Consider the following 25,191-nt stretch of genomic DNA (forward strand, 5'->3'; position numbering starts at 1 on the left):
TTTATTTACAAGAGTGCTTAAGGGTTCAACAATATCATGTACAAGATAAAATAATCTTTGGCATTATCTGCTTCAGTTGCATAAAGATTTATTATATTTGATTCGTGAGTACACTCATAATTCAACAACAATTTATTGCTGGTTTTCTGGAAAAAGAACGCATGGTGTTTTCTTCGTTCCCCGTGTTTATCTTTTATGCCGGAAAAGCGCAAAGATAACAGATACACACATATACGTACACCAACACTCACACACATTTGAATGGGCGATAAACAAGATGCGAATGAAAATGGAACTGAGCATTGGGGCGTGCTTATGTTTAACTTAAGGTTTCCCCTCACTCTTCGACTCCGACTGTTGTTGTAGTTGTGTTGGAAGTTAATGCATTTCGTTGCACTTGTGTTGCGTTCACCCTTTTAATGGGAATATAAACTGGAATTAGGAATCCAAATAATGCGATTCCCAGTTCTGTTTCCCTCTGGTGTTGCAGGTGCTGCTGGTGTTGCACTTAAGTTCTAATTGGAGACTTAATGAAGCGATCGCTTGTTATTGTTTTCCTTTTAGCATACCACATTTTGTGCTGTGTACATTTCTGCCACATTAATTGCCATGCAAAATGTGCGAAAAAGAGGCAGAGACCGACCCTGCGTGGGGGCAGAAAATCTGAAATCTGAAATGTGAAAATCAGAAAGGCAGAACTTGGTTCCAGTTGACCTAGCGCGGAATTTTTACAAGGGATAAAGTGGAAATCACTTTGGGTATTTTATCGTAGCAGAAAAGATCGTGAGAAGTATTTATTTAAGGCCATAAAGATTCAGATTATTATAAAAATGATTAAAGAGCATGAACTGTTAAAACTATAAGAACCACATAAATAAGGGCAATAATCGTTAGGAATTCCCTCTCAATTAGTGTTGATTAACACAAAAACAAATTGGGTATAAACAAAAGCAGCGTGTGCGTGCATAAGAGAGACAGAAGGAGGGAGTGGGGGGTTGGGGAGCTGGCAGCGAGAGCCTTGAACTTGCAGACAAAAACAGAATGAATGTGAGCTGCTGCCGCACACAGCTTCTGTCTGTCTACCCTCTGCTACTGCGACTGTAATCCCCTGGCGGCGCACCACCCAGCTTCTGTCTGTCTATCTTCTGCTGCTTCCCGTTGGCTGTTTGTGTTTTTGTCGCTGCTGCTGTTGCTGCTTCTGCTGAGACTGCTGCCTACGTCGTCGTCTGCAACGGCACTTGAACGGGCGTCAGTTTTATCGTCTGCATTTCCTCTTTTCTTTTTTGTTTCTTTTGCTGTTGTTATTTGTTGTTGTTGGTGTTGCTGATGATGCGCTGTTGTGCTTGGCGCTTGACTCATGCAGCGCTGCCTTAAGAGATGCACTTGCACACACACACATACACATGCAAATGCCCTCATACTAACAAATGCAAGCACACTCAACACAAACACAAAAAAAAAGAAGTAGCACAACAACACGAATGGTGTGAGTGTAAGTGCGAGTGCGATAACAAGGCATTTGCATTGTTTTTATTGCTGGCAGCAGCAAGAGCTTTAACTACAGTAAGAGCAGCACACACTGTTGCTGTCTCATTCGCTCATACGTTATGCTTATTTGCATTTATCGATATACGATATGCAACGAAATAAATAACCGTAAATGAAACTCTGCTAATTGACTCTTGACTTGTGGCTGTGACTCACCGACTCAACCAAAAAGAAATGTGTGTGACTAACTCTCGATGTAAAATTGCTTTGATTTCTTTATTAATTAAATTCGTTTTTTTTATTTATTTTATTTTATTTGCAGGGCTTCGTGGCCGCCAGTATTAAGCGCGAACATGGCGACGAGGTGGAGGTGGAATTGGCCGAGACCGGCAAGCGTGTCATGATCCTACGTGATGACATACAGAAGATGAATCCGCCAAAGTTCGACAAAGTCGAGGATATGGCCGAGCTGACGTGCCTCAATGAGGCATCTGTGTTGCACAACATCAAAGACAGATATTACTCTGGATTGATCTATGTAAGTAACAAAGTTGTACACAAATACTCCTATATAGATAGATACATATATGTACATGTGCATGTGTAGATAAAAGGCCATTAGAGGGAATCGCTTGAAAGTTGCCACAGCTGTTGGCAATGTGACGATGATGACGCGAACTTTGAATAAACATTCAACACAGCGAGGGTTGTTTTAAAAGATTGTTGGCGCTAGAAAAGTATTCTTATCTATTTTATTTATTGAAAAATAAGAGTTTACAACGATATAAAATTATAGATTCAAAATAATAAAGTTTTAAATATTACTAAAAACAGATAAAATAATAAAACATGAAAGTTGCGGTAGAATTGATAAAAAAAATACAATTTCAAAATTAAAATTATTATTTATATAAAAAAAAAGACAAAAAAATTGAAATTCCCTGCGCGAATTGCAAAAATTGCTGTCGCGAATAATGGCTCATTAATTATTGCTAATTACGTACTTAAACGATTTTTTCGAGTAAATGTCAAAGATTTAATGAGAGCTGCTAATTTACATTAACTTTTTAAATTTATGTTTTTTAAATTGTTGAATTAAAATTAGATTTATTTATTAATTTGAATACCATTATAAGCAATATATTTTTTAGTTGAACTCACTACTATAACACTTTATTCTTTTACTTAGTCAAGTTAGTGACAACTTTTTAAACCTCTCTCGCTTGTGGCTGCGGCTTATTCAAAGTTATGTGGAAATGTTGAAAAACGAAACGCCATCGAGTCTCGATTCTTCTCATATTTGTTTAAAAGCAAAGCAAATATTTGACACACACACACACATTCACACTCGTACTCTCACATATATTCACACTGAAACACAAATACAAATATCGAATCATCAATCGCCTGTCGCTCGTTTCCAGTGCATTTGTCAATGTCTTAACAAGACTGCGCTGGCTTTTTAAAGCCTTTACATATCCGCTGCTAATTGTTATGCCAAAAGCGTTTGACATTTTGGCAAACAAAACCAAAAGACAAGAAAACAAAGGCTGAGCAAAATGAACTTATCTAATTTGTTAAATGAAGATACAAAATTGCACGCTACTGCCCATAAATTTGGCTTAAATATAAATCAATGAATTGCTGCTGCGGCTGCTGCTGTTGCTGCTTTCAATTGCATTTTCAATTAATAGAAATTTATGCTGACACATAAATAACCAGAACGAAATGAGCAACAAATTGAGAATTGATTAAGCAGCCATCGCCCCTTTGTCCCCCTTCATTTCCTTACTCATTAACCCAATAAAAAAGGCACAACTGCAAACTTGAGTTTCACTCGCTATAGAGTGTTAGCAACATGTTGCCAAGCTGTTGTTGCTAAGCTTGAGCTCGCCAGCTGTGGGTGTGCGTTCTCTTTGCCGCTCTCTATCTCTCTCTCTGGCAATAACTTGGGCTTTGCGGCTTCCTCTTTGCTTACAAATTATGCGGCGCTTTTTTTTTTTTACATAAATATTTTATGTGCTTGCTGCTCACAACAATGATGCCGTCGACGTTGTTAAGTCTAATTAAATGCGCAAACTGTTTTCGGCCTTTTCAAATGCGGCTGCCGTTGGTTTTTTGATGTGGGCGCGCGTACTGCTTTGAATTTGTTTATACACATTGCTGCTGTTGTTGTTATTGTTGTTGTTGGCGCTGACGCGCTACGCTTCAGAGCACATGACGCCGACGCACACGTTTTGTGCTGCTGGCTGCGCAGTCAGCTTTGCACTTATACCAGCATACCACGCACTCTCACACACAGGCAAATACTACACACTCTCTTCTATATTTGACCTGTTCCATTTTCATAGCAGAAAATGTTGCTGGGAGAGTGCGAGAATGAGAGGTTGGCTGGCTGATCGTTGTCGCTGTTGTTTTTGGGTTGGTTGCTGCTGCTGCATTTAACAGCATAATTATTGTAATTTGCTGACATTTAATTTGATTTTTAAGTTTAATTTGCGTGGCAGCTGCTGCCTGCTGCTTGTTCATAATTAATACACGTCAAAAACGAAACTGCGTAAATATTAAAAAGTACATTACATGCAAATCAAATGTCAACACTTTGCAAAAACAAATATGGCGACTGGCAATTTGTTTGACATGCATGTCCAATCGAATGGGCGTCTTGTCCGGTCACAGACACAGTGGCGTCCAATTCGTTGTGCCTACGTATTGCATATTGCTTGCGAATTTTGATGTCTTCTTTAATGTTGCCAATTTGTTGTTGATGCAATTGAACCAGCTGAGTTCACATTTCAATTAAACAGATAATGTGATGTGTGTGTGTGTGTGAGTTGTTGTTTGCATAGCTGTCGTCAAATGCGTTGGCAGCTAAAAATAAATACACTCGACATAGCCAACGAAATGATGCAGCCCCTTTGCTCTTCCCCTTTTATCTCTCTCTCTTCACTCTATGTTAGCCTAGAACAGTCGCCTCTAACTATCTTTGAGTTGTGCACTAATTGAAATTGCATACAGACCAGACAACACTTAAGCCATATTAATGTGTTTTCCCCCACATCTTCTTCTTGCCCTTGATGACACTTAATTTGCTTTGCTAGATTTACAATTTACCACGAACGAATGCAAATATGTCACATTTTCCTTTTGGCTGCAGATTATGCAGAAGATATAACGAACGAAAGATATATTCGTTTTATAGTTTAGATATTTATTTATTTATGATGCATGCGAATTGTGGCTACGTTACGGCATATAAATTATATTACCTACATATTATTATAAAAATTATTGGCAGCTCGCGAGCAACTTGGCACGTAATTAACATGAAAGGCACCGACGTTTTTGCATTTGACATTTTGTGCATAATCTGTAATTGCTTGCAACACGTTGCGTTTTTAGTTTTTCTCGACTAATGTTCTGTTGGACAATAGCAACAACCACAACAGCAACCTTTGCATTTTGACAGCATTTTGCTTTTAAAAAGCTCGGCTCAAAGCTCAGCGTGGCTTAATTGAAAGGCTCGACACGTCTCTATTGACGTTCACATAAATTACTTTTATACCCTGTAACCGCAATGAAAGGGGTATATAAGAGTAGCCCCAAAATAATTGCTGCGCCATTTTACTGTGTTCTGAAACTCTTCAAGCAGCGTTGCCACCCCTTCAATATTTTAACTCCCACACAGAGTGACCATTTTGTTTGCTTAGCTTAATTGGTATTTTTGATGTGTGTAGAATATACTAAAGTCAGTATATGCACAACCCCACAACAGCTTAATTAAATAAATTGTCGTTGTCACATTTGCATACATTTCATCAAGCATGTCTCTTTTAATATTGACTTATTATTATGCGCAAAATTTTTCGCGTTGTCGCCACGTTTCACACTTGAACGATCTTTTGACCATATTTGGTAAAACACTAAATTGCCGGCCGGAAGAGGCAGAGGCAAAGCGAAAGCGCACGGGAGAGAGGAGGCATGTTAAAAGGGGGTGAAGTTGGCTGCGGTTAAAGATCGCAGGCAAGGTTTTAACGCTTATTCTTTATATCTATCGCTGTCTCGCTCCGCCTTTGGGCCAACGACAGGACAATGACTCAATGAGGCAGCAGCATAAATCAGTTGCGGCAGCCGGCAAATGAATCAGCAGTGCGAGACAAGCAACAGGAGAGAGGGAGATGGAGAGAGTTCGTCATGGTCGTCACTTCTAAAACGATTGCCAAAAACAGCAACAAAATTTCAGATGCCATTTTTGGACTGTCTGACAAGGTTGTTGTTTGTTGTTGTTGTTGCTGTTGCTTGTCTTGATTGCCAAGACGTGATTTTTCATGGCATATATGCATGAGCCCCCGTCTCTCTCACTCTCCGAGCTTAAATTGTGAATCATCTTTGGGCAAATGACGATTCAAAATATCAAGAGAAATAGTTTTTTTTATGATTATTTTGTGGTTACCTAAAAATTCACTCGATTCCCCAAATCACACACAATTAACAACTTTCAATTTCTCTTTTCGATTTGATTTTGTTGATGTGTGGGCAGCATTTGAATTCGAATTTGAATTTGAGTTTGGGTTTTAAGTTTGGCAGCGCGAAATTCGCATTTAATGTTTGTTTAATATCTGAAAAGCATTCAAGAGCCGCATACTTAGTGCCCACGCATAGTTCAGTCCAGTTAGAGTACACACATACACATGTGTCTATGCTATATAGAGTAGTAGAGTAATAAGTAGGTACCGCACATGTTTATGTGGGTTGTACTGACTTGCAGATACAGATACATTCACGTATAGATACATTTACTACACACGCTTATGCGTGTTGGCTGCTGTTTATGGGCTGTGTTTGGGCAACATTAACTAGGCCACTGAGCATCCAAAGCGACTTGTTGTCGCTGCCTAATTTGTTGCAACTTGAACTCGAATTTATGCGTTTCGTTTGTTTGTTTGTTCTATGTGCTTATGACCCAACATAGCCAAATGTCAAGCAGCTGTTTGACCAGTCTTATGGAGTTGTAAACAAAAACTGGCTTAATGCAGCCATGGTCACACCTTTTTCACTCTCTGATATTATTGAAACTGATAATATCAATGCTCAATATTTATATGTGCTCTTATTAATTATCAAAACATGCTTTTCTTTTATTTAATATATATTTCTATCATTTCATTCTCAAATGAATAATATTTAAATTTTTTGTAGTCCCACATTTATCGTCATTAAATTAACTTATTTTAATTTTTTTCTTACTTTCACATTGAAATGTATTTCTTCTCCTTCTCTTTATTATCACTAAAATAATTGTGATTTTACATTGCACATATAAACAAAGATAAAGAGCATTGATTTATTTTTATTATCAAGAATTTTGTCTCTTTAATTTCTTTGGAATTCTTTCACATTCCTTCCTACAATCTTAATCCATGATTAATGCTATTTATGTCTTTTTCTGTTCACATTATTTATCGTGAAAATATCCCATCAAAAATTAAATTTGACTCACTTTTTTTTTATCACATTCTCTTTTACAATCTTTTATTTCCATGCATTTCCTGTCCTTCAGAAAGTGACCTTATTTAACTTTAATTTTGCCACCACTTTTGGTAAATTTTCAGCTAAAATAAAATAAATTTATTTCTTATTCATTTCTATTGAATTTTCTTTATTGTTTACAATTCCTATTCAAGATAAATGATATTTGGGATTTTCTTAAGTTTCCCCTTTTTAATAATTGACTCACATTCGAATGTTTTTATGCTATATATACATATTTTCTTATTTAAACGAAACTGAATAATTTTAATTTGTAGTATTTATTTATTATTATTTATTATCGCTTAATTTCTTTTGAGTTCTTTTAATTTTTATCGTATTTTCTTTTACTATATATGAAATTTACATTCAAATGATTCAGAATAATCTTAATATTGTCAGAACTCCTGCTATTTCTATTGATAATTTTGTATTTAAACTGCGATCAATGATATTTATTTGTCATTATTTATATACAAAATATATCCAATGCATTTTTTCTTTTACAATCTTATATTCCCATTCGAATTTATTATATTTACATACTTTATCTGATTTACCTTTACTAATACAAATATTTAATATTCTCTTGCTTTGCAGACATATTCCGGTCTCTTCTGCGTTGTGGTCAATCCCTACAAGAAATTGCCCATCTATACTGAAAAGATAATGGAACGGTATAAGGGCATAAAGCGACACGAAGTGCCTCCGCATGTATTTGCAATAACGGACAGTGCCTATAGAAACATGTTGGGTGGTAAGTAAAACACATACTACAATATAGTATGATATTATGGTTATATATAGCTGCATTAAAGCTGCTGCAAAAAACTTGCCTTTATCGAAAAAATTCCAGAGCGTGGCAAATAAACAAAAAGAAAGAAAGAAGGCAAACAAACAACGCACAGTCGAAAAAATACCTTGATAAGATATCAGTTTTGTTGATGGGGAAGTGGTTGGATGGGTGGGGAGAAGGGAAATATATGCTGAATTTCCGCGAACTGCGTGACTGAATTAAGCAGAAGAAGCTACACTTTTGTGTTGCCCCAAAATGCTGTCACTGCTTATGCTGTTTTATTTTTCTGGGGCCTTGACGTCAGCGCTGATTGCAACTGACATGGAAAACCAAATGAATCATGTGGAGACAGACCATAAAAGAAGGGCAGCAATAGAGAGTGAAGAATTCAGAGGTGGAGTGAGTCCAAGAAAGAGAGAAGAACAGACAGAGAGAGAGCGAGGGAAACAGCGCGGGAGTTGCGCATTTTTCTAATCAGTTAATGTGAAACCGAAACTGGTTTTAATACCCAACAACTTTGGGTATTAAAGGGTATAATGTAAGTCAGTTGTAATGCAGCGATTGTGTGATTATATTATATAAATGTATACTATATATAGTATACTATATAAAGTATACTATATAATATGGTATTACAGTCATTTTTCAATATCTGGCTGTCTGTCTGTCCGATTGTTGCAACTTCTATAGCTGATAAATTAATAGAGCTAGAGATGTCATATTTTCATATATTACTCTTTAAAGATGCAACTTTTTTCCATTATACAGCAGAGTTATTATTTACAACTAATTTGCATTAAATGTATTTGAAAACTTGTCACAGTTTAAGAACTAAAAATTGTTCCTAACTATTTTTAGACATTTTGTAGAATGTCTATTAAGAATCTTTCAATTGAATGATGAGGTTTTAGCTTATTTTTTATAAGTCTTCCTTTTTAGATAAAGGCCTTTGACTATTGACGTGCAAAGATATTTTAGATATGGAATTTTTACTAATAAAGAAAAATAGTTCCAAAATTGTGTGAAGTTTTTCAATGAACAATTTTAGTGACAGTCACTTTATGTTTTGCTCTCTCAGGTACCTTACAGTCGAGCAAACTCTATTATAGTTTTCAGACTTGTTTCCTTTTTAACCTGGAGCGGTGCTTTTTGGTCTTTGGCTCCGTTTGAAGCGTAACATTTAACGATGATTACGTTGATGATGATGATGATGATGATGACGATGACTCAGACACAACTCTGGCTGAAAAAACATATGCACAAACTCCAGCTAGTCTCCACTCCCTTCCCTCCTTTTTCTCCACTCTGTTTATCGCTTTGTATCGTAATATTGCGTATACGTGCCATTGCCATATTTGGGCCTAGAATTCAACTCGAACTGACGATAGCGATTTTGTTTGTTCACATTTGTTTTCGTTGTTTATTTTTCTGTTTTGTTGTCACCATATTTGCCGCTTAATCAATTTTTGTGTTTTTCTGTTTTCTGCTTATGCACATTTTGTATTTTCTCAACTTTGCGTTGCCGAAAATATTGGAATAATAATGGGTGCGGCTTTTTACGTTGCTTTTTTTGATTTATTTCTCGCACTTCGTCGACCTGCTTAATCCCGCTTTTGCCCCACCCAGCAGAGCGAAGTGCAACAAAGCCCATCCCAAAGCTCCATCTCCATGGGCCACAAACACGCACCAAAACTTTACATTCACCATCATCATCATCATTATCATCATCATCATCGTCGTCGTTGTCCACTCAGTGGTCGCCTTTTTCTTTCTCTTTGGCAAGCTGCAATTTCTTGTTGTTGTTATTGCTTTTGGAATGCGAAGCTGAAGTCAAAAGTGAGCCTCATAATGCGCCCAATGTCATAAGTTTTTGTTGCTTATGACACAACGACCACGCCCTCAAGGCGTTGCCTCCACTTTTGTTGAGTTTCGTTATGTTGCTGAACTTGTTCTCTTTGACAGTTGCAACAAGGAGTACGTAAAGAGGAGTGTTTTGATGAAAGAGGAGACTCCGAGGAGTGCCAAGAGCAGATCAATATCAAACTTACATATTTTTGTTAGATAAGCAGCGCTGATCTTTAAAAAGTTTGATTTATTTGCGGCGATAAACGAATGATATAAAACCTTGTTAAAAACGGAATCTTTCTCAAGTTGGTCAGATTACTTTTGAGGGGTTTTTATTTTCAAGGCTTCGTATTTAAAACGGTTCCATAAAAAATGTTTTAGTGTGTGGGAAATTAGCTCAAAAATTTGATATGAACAGGAGTTTCATTTAAGTAGAAAAGATGTATGTTGCTTTCATTTGGCATTGTTTATTTTACTTCTACATAACATATTAATCAGTTTATCCTAAGATCAATCGAGTTAGCAGAAATATATTATATAAAGTCAAGTTTAATCTATAATAAGCTCAATCAAAATATATACGTTTGTGCTAACATATACTGTCAATCAAGACTTTAATTTATGCTCAGTTGATGCTTGATAATTACAACTAAATTTGTTTGTTTTACATCTACATATTTATCAGTTTATCCCAAGATCAATCGATATGTTCTCAGCTATATTTTTGCTGCTCAGATTTACTGTCAATTTCAATTTCAATTTCCACGTCAAGCGAACAACGAACGTTGAGTTAATTAAGCGTTGTGCTAAAGATCGTATGCTATGATAAATGCCCAAATATAGAAACTTAATTAAAACAATGTCAACGGAGCAGTTTTACTTTATAGAACTTCTTATACACATTTATATTTATATCTCTTACGTATTATAAACGGCTTTCTGATGAGCTTGCGTTTGTTCTTCGCTTGAACAACTTTTGCTCCAAATTCCAGAAATTTGTTTTAATTGAGAGATAACATAAAAAAAAAGAAAACAAGACCATGAGGGGGGAAAAAAGGCAATAATACATAATAATAGGAATAATAAAAACCATTAAAATGCTGCTTCAAATGTGGCGCCAATATTTACGCTATCAACTTGACGAGGTTTTTTTTTGAATTGTTTTTGTAATTGTTGTTGTAGTTGTAGTTGTTTTATAGCTCAATTCATTTGCTATTATCGTTGGCTCAACAATCGCCTGAAAGTGATCGCTTTTGCTAGGAGGGGCTTGGTATTTGTTTTGTTACCGTGTATGCATAATGTAAGAGGGTATGATAAAGTGTTGGGAATGAAGGAACATAAATTACCTTTAATAAAGTGAAGCAACTAAATAAGTTCTCCCTTATTGTTGTTGATTTGTTAAGTTTAAGTTTGTTTCCCTTTACTATTTTCGATCTATCGTGAAATGTTTATGTATATTTTTATGACATGCTAAGTAATTAAAATTATACATTGTGGTCATGAAAATTTCTTAAATGAAATTCTTAACTGTGCCACATTTACTTACATTCTTACGTTATTTATATTAAAAAGAATGATGTTATAACGTAAAGATAATTAAATTGATCGATGAACGACAATAATGAACCATTATCATAGGGAACGAAAAAGAAAGAACAAAAAGAAAGATCTAGTTCACATATTTCGACATGTATCGAAGGAATTTATGTAGTGAACTGAACGACGTTTACCAAGATGATCATAGGCAACGCTTTATCGTAATTCTTTAAACAAGTTGTATTAATTTAAGTGATCACATAATTAAGCTAAAAGTTGTTCGTGTTTGATTGACTTTTAAATCATTAAAAAATTAGCCAAATCACTTGAATTTCTCTCCCTAAAAATGTTTAAGAGGTATTTTTTAGTCGAGCAAACTCGAAAGCAGCTTTCTTATTGCTATTTGTTATGCTTGTGGTGGCTGGGAAGAAGGGGGGAAGCTCAGCTTATGCAATGCTCGCGCCGCCTTGGCGACGTCAAATCTCCGAGCAAAAACAAAAAACAAAAAAAAATGAATGAAAATAAAAATAAAAATCAACTGCAAACTACAAACTGAGATCTATGCAGTGTCCATCTATGGCTATGTACTGACAACTATAATAAGTACGGGGTCGTTATGTGCCAATTTTTGTTTATTTTTATGTGTGTTATCTACTTTTTTATCCATTTTATTTTTGAATTTTTTTTTTCGCCGTTTTTTTTTTATTTGTAAACCGAATTAAAAACGGTGCCAAGCCAAGCCGCATTTTGTGGCAACCACAAATCGAATGTGTTTGTGTGTGTGTGTGATTGTATCGTGTAACTGCTAACTGGGCTAACTGCAATCTGTCTATAATGTCGATAGGCTGTCGGATCCATCATCGGATCATTTAGTGGCGCCCGCAGTCCACAGGTTTCCATCTAACTTTTGTATAGTTTTTTGTATCTGTGAGATGCGCACACTGTTTTTTTTTAAACGATTTTCAATTGAGTGTGCGTCCCTCACTTTTTGTTATTTGCCTCTTGCTTTTTATTTGCCTGCTCATTGCGAATACCCCTTGTGTAAGGCGAGCGGGTAGCTTGGTTATAAGAAAAGGTTGAACCACTTTTGTTTCAGCTTATGATGTAGGAAATTATGATGAAGTTTAATCTATAACTTATAATTTATATACAGAGTAACTCTTCTTTCATCATACCCTCTTCTCGCCACTATGTTTTTGTTTTTCTGCGCACTTGAATTTGGGTCAACAGAAATTTCAAGCTGAGCTTTGCTTAAACAACAACCAAAAAAGAAACTGACAAAAGTACAGCAAAATAAAAAAAAGTTATAATAAAAACAACGAAAACCAAATAACTTTGTCAGCCATTTTATTCGTGTGTGTGCTTTGACCTATTTTAATATTTATCCATATTTTATTTATATATATTTAACATCTGCTTTTCGCTTCTCTCCGCCTCTCTTCACAGATCGCGAAGACCAATCGATTTTGTGTACTGGCGAATCGGGTGCTGGCAAAACGGAAAACACCAAGAAGGTCATACAGTTTTTGGCCTATGTGGCTGCCTCCAAGCCCAAGGGCTCTGGTGCGGTAAGTACAAAACTATCTGCCAAATACTTTTTACTATCGATATAAAAGATTAAGAATATGTTGAAGGAACTCTCCGATATCAAACTTTATAAGTAACTTTTACTTTAGCAGTGGATAATCTAAGTGAACTCTATTGGTTTAAAGAAAAGTTACACAACTCTTTTTACAAAATAACATATTCATAGATATGCAGTTTATCAATCTTAATGAATAAATTTCAGGTTATCAGTGCTTAATCTAAGGTTAAATTGTGTTTGAGCTAATATCCAAAATTCTTTCCAAATATCTGTCGATATACAGTCTATTTATAGCTCCTCGATCTATGGTTTATTTTATAGATTTTCTGTCCATTTATCTGAAATATATTTATGAATATGTTTCTCCTATATCTACCCAGACAGTAATCGCTCCCCCAATTTATCGGTCTTTCTAAAATACTATCGATATATAGTTAATGTACACATCATATTTATTTACCTTTTTATAAATCGAGCTTTTAATGTATAAAAGAAAGAACAATCCTCTTTGTTACGTTTTTCCAGTCATCTAACGATCGTTACAATCTATTTTTCAATGAATCGATTCATTCATAAAATTGCTTCAAACATTAATCGCTCCCTCTATCGATCAATCGATCAATTTTTCTGCCCATTTCCCTTTCAAAATGTTAAAGCTGTGTGGGCTAATAAAAAGAGTTGAGTTAGTTGCATTTATGACACATGCTTAAGCGCAGCAGTTCTTTGTCTTGTTATTAATAGCATATTTAAGTATTATTAACATTGTCTTGTTATTTTACAATTTCGAATTAAAGAAACTTGGTGAGTAGAGAGGGAAGGAGGCAGCTAAGTAGGCAGTATTTATAGATCCAAATACAATTGTGAATGTGTCGGCAAATTGGCTGCGGCTTTTATACGCCCGCAACATGTACAAGCTTTGTGGGTGTCGCTAAATACCCTGTAAACGGAGTAGGAAAGCTCGAGGGTAGAGTTGATGGAGAGAAGAGTTTAAAAGAGAAAAGCTAAACTAGAGAGAAAAGAGAGCGCTTAAGACAAGTATTTTGTTAAATTGAATAAAGCGAAGAATAGAAAAAAGACAGAAAATAAAATGTGAGAATTTCATTTACAACAATTACAGGGTATTTGCAGTAGCCAACACTTTATTTAGCTGCCTTTTTGTTTTTGTTCAATGAAAAACGTTTTCCCAGCTGTTGTGCGTCTCCAATTACGACTTATGATCCGCAAATGCAACTAAGTAGACACACATACCATTGCACACTCACACACACAGAAACACACATTTGAGCAGCACAAATGTTGCACTTAGCATTGATGTAATGACATTAAATCACGTCGTCTCCAAATGATACAAGTAATGTCTGAGTAATGTCCATATATGCAGCAGTCTTTACGCATATGGCGCACCCCTCTCCCTTCTTTCCCTCCATCAAACTGCAGCCTCCCTCCCCCCTTATAGATAAAGCCGCACACTTCATTAATCAGTGTGTGTGTGTTGTGCCCTAAGTTATTGGCTGGCTGCTGACAAATTACTGCGACTCGAAAAAAAGGGGGAAGAAAAGCCTTTAGATGACGCTCACATGATATATGGCTAGACAGACAGCTGAATTACGCTATAAAGCATCATTAGTGGCGGGGCGAGAAGTACAGTTAAGCTACCATAACATGAGCACATTTTTAGGGAATTCATAATTTGAAATATTTAAATTTAGTTGTTATAATTGTAGCTTCGAATTGTATTTTATAGCATGATATATGTATTCAACCAGGGCAACTTAGGTCTTTGGGGTGGAATTTTAAATTAATTCATTAAAAAAAGAGGTCAAATTAAGGTGTGTTTATTGAAGGAACGCTGAGGAGAAATAAAAGAAGGAAAAGCGCAAAGGGTTGGATTAGGATTGTCTAAAGTAATTCAGTTAAATACCTTTAAGGAACTGTCCAATATTCAAATAAAATTCTACGATAAACGCGTTGATAAAATAAAATAGAAAGTTTGAATAATTATATACAATTGTTAATTTACTAAATACTTTTACGATAGTTAGGTGTGTCTAAATAAGAGTTATATTGCGGAGACATTTATTAAATCCTTGAAAAATAAACAATTATTCACTTGTAAAATCTAAACATGTCTTTACTTGATCCTAAAAAGTTCTACTCTAAAGAGGCTTCAAGTATTATGCCCCTAACAGGGTATTTACATTTCGTTGTCACTCGCTCATTTTGCTCATTTTTTGTTTATTTTTTATTTACAACCATAAAATAAACACCAAAATGAAATTTAATTGCGATTTGGCAATGAAACAAACAGCAATAAAAAAAAGGGTTGACTTGCTGTCCGTCCATCTGTCTTTTTATTTACTCTTGCTCCCCTCCGTCTAACGCGACAATTGAAAATTAAAGTGAATTGAAAATGAAATCAGTTGGAATTGGGGGCATGTGGCTAGAGGCCTCAGGGCCAACCAGTTGCTGGAGATGATTTTTCAGTGTCTTGTGTGTGCATTGGGAAAAACTATGTCAACTGTTTCATAATTTCGCAGCTACCATAATTGGAGGGGAACTTGGACAATCCTTTAAGGCGCTAAGCACACGAAACAACATCTGTTGAGTTGTTTTACAGCCTTATATGATGACGGAACGTGATAAGCTGTAAACAAACTTTAAATGGCTTCTGATGCTGCTGCTGCTGCCACAGCATCAAATTGAAGTGCAAACAGTTGTTGAATGTGGCTAGCAGCAACAACGTTTGTTACTGCTATTAATTATGATTATATTTGCCATAAATAGACGCTGATATCGTTACGTTGAGGAAACTGAATCACCGACCCGCTCAACTAACTTAACAATTCACCTGAAATTCGAAGGTGGAAAACATTTTGCCTTCTGATTAGAAATGAGTTCAAATCAAACACGCTTGTTGTCTGATAAGCAAAGGCAAAGAAAAGAACCGTCACATAAAAGATTAGAAATGTACACAAAAGAAAAAGTGACTTGTAAATGATATATCGATCGGGGAAGACAAAAACAAGCACTGCTTGGTGCATTTTCCAACACTGGCTGGCACTGCATACTCTATTATTTTATATTATCTTTATTATTTCCAAGGTTTAAGCATTTTACTTCTACATATAATATCGAACAAATTTATATTTATAATATTTATTAATTAAAACATTTTTTATTTTCATGTTACACTTTACAACACTACACATTCTACTCTACAACACTACAATAAACACACACTTCGGCTATTTGTTGATGGGTTGCTACAATTTTGTATATTTTTCTTGTAAAAATTTTCAATTTGAATTGAATTTTGTACATATACAATCCACATAAAATCCACAACACGCAATCCACGACACCAAAAACCGAACCCACAACCAATTGAACCCAATTTATTACGTATACGCACAGGTGCCGAATCCTGCCGTGCTCATTGTAAGTATACAAAACAAGAATTTCGAAAAAACCTACAAATTAACCGCAATTCTTAATTATTTGTTCTTATTTATAAATCAACCTTTACTTCAATGTTTTTTTTTACTTTCCGTTCTTTGTTTTAGAAATAAAGCTTGAGTTTATAAACTTGCGGAAATATATTAAAATATAAATATAATAATTGATTTTACATTTATAATTTCCATAAATTCTTGAGTTGTTTTTATTAATCTTACATTTTAATCTTATCTGCAAGTTTATGAAACATTTTCTTTTTCCGTACTTTCTGTTTTTCATTCATGCCATTTGATTCATTTGTTGTTAACCCGTATGTTGAATCATTTCATTATAAATAAAATTTTAAACCACTATTAAACTTGTTCTAATCGCAAAACTGTGTCATGAATTTACTACTTAATATTTGTTCCCTCCTTTGAACACCTCATGCTAACCACATTCACAACAAAAATTAATATCATGCCTCAACTCGCAAATCACGCTACGCCTTTTTAGAGTAGTCATCAAGAGACATTTGCGGTAAAGTATGCTCTCCATGAAACCAAATCTATAATACAATAGTTGTCTAGCTTAAGTGTAGTAGTTGAATGTTGTTTCCTGGTTCTCTTTGCGATCACTTTGCGATCGTTTCCTTTAACCACATCCTCGCCTTATTCCAGAACTTTTCCGTCAACACAAATAAGTACATTAAGGTCAAGTGTAATGTGAATAATTTATTTGGTAACAAGAATACAACAATCGAATCAAGCAACAACAACAATGGTGTGGGTGCCACTAAAGCAACATCATCATCATCAACAACATCAACATTAACAACAACCACAACAACTACGACGATCTTGCATATGAAGGAGCCAGCAACTAATAAAGATTCGCATTGTTTTCTTGTTGATTTAACAGAGGTTGAGGTAAAACCACAATTGTGGTGGCCACTTAGCAAAATTGAAGTGCAGTGCGATTTAAAAAGGGTTTGAGTAAAAGAAATAGAGCTGCATAATAAACGATTATTATTTTTTTATTAAATTTATGATCTTTAAGCTTTCGATCAAATATCGTTGATAATTGTAATAAGGTACAAGAAGATCTGCTGTTTATACTCTTTGTAAATATGTAACTTTCTTTAAATTTGTGCCAATAAATTTTTAGATCAATAGCATAAATATTGTAGACTTTTATATCTATAGGTCAGTATTTAAATACAACAGAGCTTCTCCTGCAAGATCGTTTTCTACTTAAGATCTGAATCAGTTCTTAATACTCTTTTTGTTTGTCATCTGAATCTTAATCCTTTTATGATCAATATCCTTAAGATCGCACTGCACTCAACTAGACAATTGTGTTGCGTCCCATTTGTGTGTAGGATTCCCCGCTTTGCATGTTGTTGATGTCCAGCTAACTAATTCCTCATCCCTAAATGTAACTGTGACTGTGATTGTATCTTAAACTGCAATTGTGATTGTATTTGTGTATTCGTAGCTTGTGCTCGTCTGTTTGTAGCTACTTTGTCTGTGTCTTGTGCTAAGCTAACACTAACAAATCTGTATTTCAACACAACTAACTTTATTCCTTTCGTTTTTATTCGCAGGGTGAGCTGGAGCAACAGCTGCTGCAAGCCAATCCCATATTGGAAGCTTTTGGTAATGCCAAGACCGTCAAGAACGACAACTCATCACGTTTCGTAAGTGGAAATTGAAATAAATTTTGAACTTAACTAATTGATAAATTACTTTCCAATAGGGCAAATTCATCCGTATTAACTTTGATGCGTCTGGCTTCATATCGGGCGCCAACATCGAGACGTATCTGCTGGAGAAGTCGCGTGCCATTCGTCAAGCGAAGGACGAACGAACATTCCATATATTCTATCAGCTGCTCGCCGGCGCATCGCCGGAGCAGCGTGAGAAATTCATACTCGATGACATCAAATCGTATCCATTCCTCTCAAACGGCACTCTCCCGGTGCCCGGCGTCGATGACTATGCCGAATTCCAGGCCACCGTCAAATCGATGAACATTATGGGCATGACTTCTGAGGATTTCAATTCCATCTTTCGCATTGTCAGCGCCGTGCTGCTGTTTGGCAGCATGAAATTCCGTCAGGAGCGCAACAATGATCAGGCCACGTTGCCCGACAACACCGTGGCCCAAAAGATTGCACATCTGCTCGGCCTCAGTGTGACGGACATGACGCGTGCCTTCCTCACGCCACGCATCAAGGTTGGCCGCGATTTTGTGACCAAGGCACAGACCAAGGAGCAGGTTGAGTTTGCCGTCGAAGCCATTGCGAAGGCGTGCTACGAGCGCATGTTCAAGTGGCTGGTGAATCGCATCAATCGCTCACTGGATCGCACCAAGCGTCAGGGCGCCTCCTTCATTGGCATACTCGATATGGCAGGTTTCGAAATCTTCGAACTCAACTCGTTCGAACAGTTGTGCATCAACTACACGAACGAGAAGCTGCAGCAGCTCTTCAATCACACCATGTTCATCCTGGAGCAGGAGGAATATCAACGCGAGGGTATCGAATGGAAGTTTATTGATTTCGGCTTGGATTTGCAGCCCACTATCGATCTGATTGATAAACCCGGCGGTATTATGGCACTGCTCGATGAGGAGTGTTGGTTCCCCAAGGCCACGGACAAGACGTTTGTCGATAAGCTCGTCTCGGCGCATTCAATGCATCCGAAATTCATGAAAACCGATTTCCGTGGCGTCGCCGATTTCGCGATTGTGCATTACGCTGGACGTGTGGATTATTCGGCGGCCAAGTGGCTGATGAAGAACATGGATCCGTTGAATGAGAACATTGTGTCGCTGTTGCAGGCATCGCAGGATCCGTTTGTCGTGAACATCTGGAAGGATGCGGAAATTGTCGGCATGGCACAGCAGGCGCTAACCGATACCCAGTTTGGGGCGCGCACGCGCAAGGGAATGTTCCGCACCGTGTCGCATCTGTACAAGGAGCAGCTGGCCAAATTGATGGACACGCTGCGGAATACGAATCCAAATTTTGTGCGCTGTATCATACCGAATCATGAGAAGCGCGCTGGCAAGATTGACGCGCCCCTCGTGCTCGATCAGTTGCGTTGCAACGGCGTCCTCGAGGGTATACGCATCTGTCGCCAGGGCTTCCCCAATCGCATACCCTTCCAGGAGTTCAGACAGCGCTACGAGCTGCTCACCCCCAACGTCATACCCAAGGGCTTCATGGACGGCAAGAAGGCCTGCGAAAAGATGATCCAAGCCCTCGAACTCGACTCGAATCTGTATCGCGTCGGCCAGTCGAAGATCTTCTTCCGTGCCGGAGTGTTGGCCCATCTCGAGGAGGAGCGTGACTTTAAGATTTCGGACTTGATTGTCAATTTCCAGGCATTCTGTCGTGGTTTCCTCGCTCGTCGCAACTACCAGAAGCGTCTGCAGCAATTGAACGCCATTCGCATCATTCAGCGCAATTGCGCTGCGTACTTGAAGCTGCGCAACTGGCAGTGGTGGCGTCTGTACACCAAGGTGAAGCCGCTGCTCGAGGTCACCAAGCAAGAGGAGAAGCTCGTCCAGAAGGAGGATGAGCTGAAGCAGGTGCGCGAAAAGCTCGACACGCTGGCCAAGAACACGCAGGAATATGAGCGCAAATATCAGCAGGCGCTGGTCGAGAAGACCACGCTCGCCGAGCAGCTCCAAGCCGAGATTGAGCTTTGCGCCGAGGCCGAAGAGTCGCGATCACGTCTAATGGCCCGCAAACAGGAGCTGGAGGATATGATGCAGGAGCTGGAGACACGCATCGAAGAGGAGGAAGAGCGTGTGCTTGCCTTGGGCGGTGAGAAGAAGAAACTGGAACTGCACATTCAAGATTTGGAAGAACAGCTCGAAGAGGAGGAAGCGGCTCGCCAGAAACTGCAGCTCGAAAAGGTGCAACTCGATGCCAAGATCAAGAAACACGAGGAAGATCTGGCGCAAACCGATGATCAGAACCAGAAGCTGCTCAAGGAGAAGAAGCTGCTGGAAGAGCGTGCCAATGATCTGTCCCAAACCCTCGCCGAAGAGGAGGAGAAGGCAAAGCATTTGGCTAAGCTGAAGGCTAAGCATGAGGCAACCATTGCTGAGTTGGAGGAACGCATGCACAAGGATCAACAACAGCGTCAGGAATCAGATCGCACCAAGCGCAAGATTGAAACCGAGGTGGCGGATCTCAAGGAGCAGCTGAACGAGCGTCGCGTCCAGGTGGAGGAGATGCAAACGCAGCTGGCCAAGCGTGAAGAGGAGCTCACTCAAACCTTGATGCGCATCGACGAGGAGTCGGCCACGAAAGCCACCGCCCAGAAGGCACAGCGTGAGCTGGAGTCGCAGCTGGCCGAGATTCAAGAGGATCTCGAGGCAGAGAAGGTGGCGCGCAGCAAGGCCGAGAAACTGCGACGCGATCTCAGCGAGGAACTGGAAGCGTTGAAGAACGAGCTGCTCGACTCGCTGGACACCACAGCAGGTAAGTGGATGGAACAACTCATTCAATGAAACACAATTAATCTTCCTTTATTTGCAGCCCAACAAGAGCTGCGCTCCAAGCGCGAACAGGAGCTGGCCATGCTGAAGAAATCTCTCGAGGAAGAGGGCGTCAATCACGAAGGTGTTCTCGCTGATATGCGTCACAAGCATGCCCAGGAGCTGAACGGCATCAACGATCAGCTGGAGAATCTGCGCAAAGCCAAATCCGTGCTGGAGAAGGCCAAGGGCACCCTCGAGGCCGAGAATGCGGATCTGGCCACAGAGTTGCGCAGCGTGAACAGCTCCCGACAGGAGAACGATCGCAGACGCAAGCAGGCTGAATCTCAGATAGCCGAGCTGCAAGTGAAACTCGCAGAGATTGAGCGTGCACGCTCCGAGCTGCAAGAGAAATGCACCAAGCTGCAACAGGAGGCGGAGAACATTACCAATCAGCTCGAGGAGGCCGAACTCAAGGCGTCAGCGGCTGTCAAGTCTGCGAGCAACATGGAATCGCAGCTGACGGAGGCGCAACAGTTGCTCGAAGAGGAAACCCGCCAGAAACTGGGACTCAGCTCGAAGCTGCGTCAAATCGAATCGGAGAAGGAAGCGCTGCAGGAACAGCTCGAGGAGGATGAGGAGGCGAAGCGCAACTTTGAGCGCAAGCTAGCCGAGCTTACAACTCAAATGCAGGAGATTAAGAAGAAGGCCGAGGAGGATGCCGATCTGGCCAAGGAACTCGAAGAGGGCAAGAAGCGACTCAACAAGGATATCGAGGCGCTGGAGCGACAGGTCAAGGAGCTGATGGCGCAAAACGATCGCCTGGACAAGAGCAAAAAGAAGATCCAATCGGAGCTGGAGGATGCGACCATTGAGCTGGAAGCACAGCGCACCAAGGTAAGTTTATCAAACACATCCAATCCAAGAGGTCAACCAAAATGTGTTTTTACAGGTGCTCGAACTAGAAAAGAAGCAGAAGAACTTCGACAAGATTCTCGCCGAGGAGAAAGCCATATCAGAGCAGATCGCCCAGGAGCGCGACACCGCTGAGCGTGAGGCACGCGAAAAGGAAACCAAGGTGCTCTCGGTCTCCCGTGAACTGGATGAGGCCTACGACAAGATTGAGGATCTCGAAACGAAGCGCAAGCAACTGCAAAACGAACTCGACGATCTGGCCAACAGCCAAGGCACCGCCGACAAGAATGTCCACGAGCTCGAAAAGGCGAAACGCGCCCTCGAATCACAGCTGGCCGAGCTGAAAGCACAAAACGAGGAGCTCGAGGATGATCTGCAGCTGACCGAAGATGCCAAATTGCGACTGGAGGTCAACATGCAGGCGCTCCGCTCCCAATTCGAACGTGACCTGCAGGCCAAGGAGGAGGGCGCCGAGGAGAAGCGACGCGGTCTCGTCAAGCAGCTGCGTGATCTGGAAGCCGAACTCGACGAGGAGCGCAAGCAGAGGACTGCAGCGGTTGCAGCCAAGAAGAAACTCGAAGGTGATCTCAAGGAGATTGAAACCACAATGGAGATGCATAACAAGGTGAAAGAGGATGCGCTGAAGCATGCGAAGAAACTGCAAGCACAAGTCAAGGATGCGTTGCGCGACGCCGAGGAGGCCAAGGCCGCCAAGGAGGAGTTGCAGGCGCAGAGCAAAGAGGCCGATCGCAAGGTCAAGGCCCTGGAGGCGGAAGTATTACAGCTGACCGAGGACTTGGCCAGCTCCGAGCGTGCTCGCCGCTTGGCGGAAACGGATCGCGATGAACTCGCCGAGGAGATTGCCAACAATGCCAGCAAGGGTTCGTTGATGATCGACGAGAAGCGTCGCCTGGAGGCGCGCATTGCCACACTCGAGGAGGAACTGGAGGAGGAACAATCGAATTCCGAAGTGCTGCTAGATCGCAGTCGCAAGGCGCAACTGCAAATCGAACAGTTGACCACAGAGTTGGCCAACGAAAAGTCCAATTCGCAAAAGAACGAAAATGCGCGTGCGCTGCTCGAGCGACAGAACAAGGAGCTGAAGGCGAAACTCGCTGAAATTGAGACGGCGCAACGCACCAAGGTGAAGGCAACGATTGCCACGCTCGAGGCGAAGATTGTCAATCTGGAGGAGCAGCTGGAGAACGAGGGCAAGGAGCGACTGTTGCAGCAGAAGGCTAATCGTAAGATGGACAAGAAGATCAAGGAGCTCACCATGAACATTGAAGATGAGCGACGACATGTCGATCAGCATAAGGAGCAAATGGATAAAGTGAGTGTTTTATGGTTTAACTTTACTATGTGTGGACTTTTACGAACTTTTTTTTGTTTCTCTTAACAGCTGAATAGCCGCATTAAGCTGCTCAAGCGCAATCTGGATGAAACCGAGGAGGAGCTGCAGAAGGAGAAGACGCAAAAGCGCAAATATCAACGCGAATGCGAAGATATGATCGAATCGCAGGAGGCCATGAACCGTGAGATTAACTCACTCAAAACGAAATTGCGGTAAGTTTACCTAACTGCCTGGGATTAGCAGGAGCACCAGGAGCAAGTTATGAGGATTCTACAGCTGTTGTCAACTAATTGGAAACAATGATCAAAATGTCTTTTAAAGTTTTGTGTGAACGCCGAGCAAATTATCAGGTTTTCTATATGTTAAATGACTTGATTGAAGTTTTAGATTTGTACATTTAGCTTTTGGTATGCAATAAGACATTAGTACTAATATCAGAAACTATGGTAGCAAATATTTAAAGACAAGATAGAGAAGACAATATAAACTAAGTTTAACTTGTTTCCTTATAGATAATTTGGCTAATAGACTTCTATTGAAAGTTAACTTTTGGTTGGTTTTGAATTTGCTTACTTAGTTGCAATTGCAAAATACACTTTAACTTATGTATACAGCGATAGTAGTCATGGTTAATCAATAGTGTTTTTAATTGTATTGGTGATTAAATATCACAGTTAAAAAATTTTTTAATAAGTTTGGTCGGTGTTCATACATAAATTTGTCAGATATCTTTGTTCGATTGTTAACAGCTCTTTTATACAATTTGATTTCTTTTCTGTTTCTTTGGTTATTGATGGTCTCTATTCTTGGTGGTTGTCATCCATATATATAGCACGATACAGGTGGCCGAGACTGAAAAGGCCAAGGCGTATTCGCCCAAAAAGGATGCTGCACTTATTATGAATTGTGAGGGTCTGCATTAGGTTTCGTTTCACTTCGCTTCGCTTCCCGAGTTTGGTAGGCTGTAAGTGCTGGCCCAGCCACATCATCATCATCATCAACAGTATTCGATAATGAATGTATTCCGACTCCTCCCTGATTCCGACTTGTGCATGTTACAAACACACACTCTCCGAACACACATCCATTCCGTGCGTTCTCGTAAAACTTTTTCAAAATGTTTATTGAACTGTCTCCCTCAACTAGTTTTTAGTGCATAGCGAGTGTTTTCCCCCACAAAATAAGACTTAGTTTGATTCTATGTTTAATTTGTTGACCTGCACGTTTACCGACTGCATCCCACTGTATGTGCCTAACATTCTCCGACTAATTTCATTTCTGTGAATCTCTTTTTTTAGACGCACCGGCGGCATGGGCCTCAGCTCCTCCAGACTCACTGGCACACCATCGGCCAAGCGCGGAGGCGGCGGTGGCGGCGGCGACGACAGCTCATCGGTGCAGGATGAATCATTAGATGGCGAGGATTCTGGCAATTGACGCGTTAATTATTAAAGCAACCAACAACAACAAAAAGGATGAAAAACCAGCAACAACAAAAAAAAAACAAGAAAATAAACGATTATATTTTAATGTTTCTTTTATATAATTTCTCTGTTATTTTTTATATAAACTATTATACTTAATTAAAAACTTAAAAACAAAACGCAAAACAAAATAATAATTATACATACATAAAAACAAAACTACAACCAATACGCGTATTAACTTTTCCAACTCAAATTCAACTTCCCTTCCCCCACAACAAACATCAACCCAATCATGCAATATACAAACACAATCGATTCTCGAATCGAAGTACATTAATAAATACATGCATTTAATAACTAAAAGGTTTATAAAACAATCAAATGTTGAACAAGCAACTAATATACGAATTTCGTTTTGTTTAGAAACAATAAATATTTGCTATAACAAATTTCAAATGATTGAATTTTTGTTTTTGAATAAATCCGTTGCAATCGCTTCGACGATCAGCGTGACCGTAAGCTGAAAAGCTCCAAATATACCGCGTCGCTTTGAAAAATATACCAAATTCGACACTTCAGTTTTTGTTCTGTCGAAATTCGTCTTTTGTGTGTGGAACACAAAATAAAGTAGTTCACAGTTTATCTTTTCTTTTGTTTACTTTGTTTAAAAATGTAATAAACAATTTATTTAGAGTATCTTGGAGTGAAAAGTGTGTTATATTCCAACAGCGGTCACATTGTTTATATCAATGCCGTGACTCTTATCGATAAAAGACGTTGTGCCTTT

The 25,191-nt window shown here is 39.1% G+C and overlaps 1 protein-coding gene across 3 annotated transcripts in view; it reads left to right on the forward strand.

Moving 5' to 3' along the window:
• The window catches only part of LOC132792057 (myosin heavy chain, non-muscle), a 46,331-nt gene extending 21,801 nt beyond the window's left edge, over positions 1-24,530 (forward strand). Inside the window, exons 3-14 of one of the 3 annotated variants that reach the window (XM_060801278.1) lie at positions 1,811-2,026; positions 7,618-7,774; positions 12,641-12,762; positions 16,194-16,217; positions 16,731-16,754; positions 17,821-17,913; positions 17,973-20,712; positions 20,770-21,605; positions 21,661-22,956; positions 23,026-23,189; positions 23,810-23,941; positions 24,276-24,489. In XM_060801278.1, coding sequence (XP_060657261.1) covers positions 1,811-2,026; positions 7,618-7,774; positions 12,641-12,762; positions 16,194-16,217; positions 16,731-16,754; positions 17,821-17,913; positions 17,973-20,712; positions 20,770-21,605; positions 21,661-22,956; positions 23,026-23,189; positions 23,810-23,900 — 5,763 coding nt within the window. In that variant the 3' untranslated portion in view covers positions 23,901-23,941; positions 24,276-24,489. Of the gene's footprint in view, positions 1-1,810; positions 2,027-7,617; positions 7,775-12,640; positions 12,763-16,193; positions 16,218-16,730; positions 16,755-17,820; positions 17,914-17,972; positions 20,713-20,769; positions 21,606-21,660; positions 22,957-23,025; positions 23,190-23,809; positions 23,942-24,275 lie in introns of all 3 variants that reach the window. The other 2 variants (XM_060801276.1, XM_060801277.1) reach the window with 2 other exon arrangements.
• The last annotated feature ends 661 nt before the right edge of the window (positions 24,531-25,191 follow it).

This window comes from Drosophila nasuta, chromosome 3, assembly GCF_023558535.2.
Source record: "Drosophila nasuta strain 15112-1781.00 chromosome 3, ASM2355853v1, whole genome shotgun sequence".
NCBI lineage: Eukaryota > Metazoa > Arthropoda > Insecta > Diptera > Drosophilidae > Drosophila > Drosophila nasuta.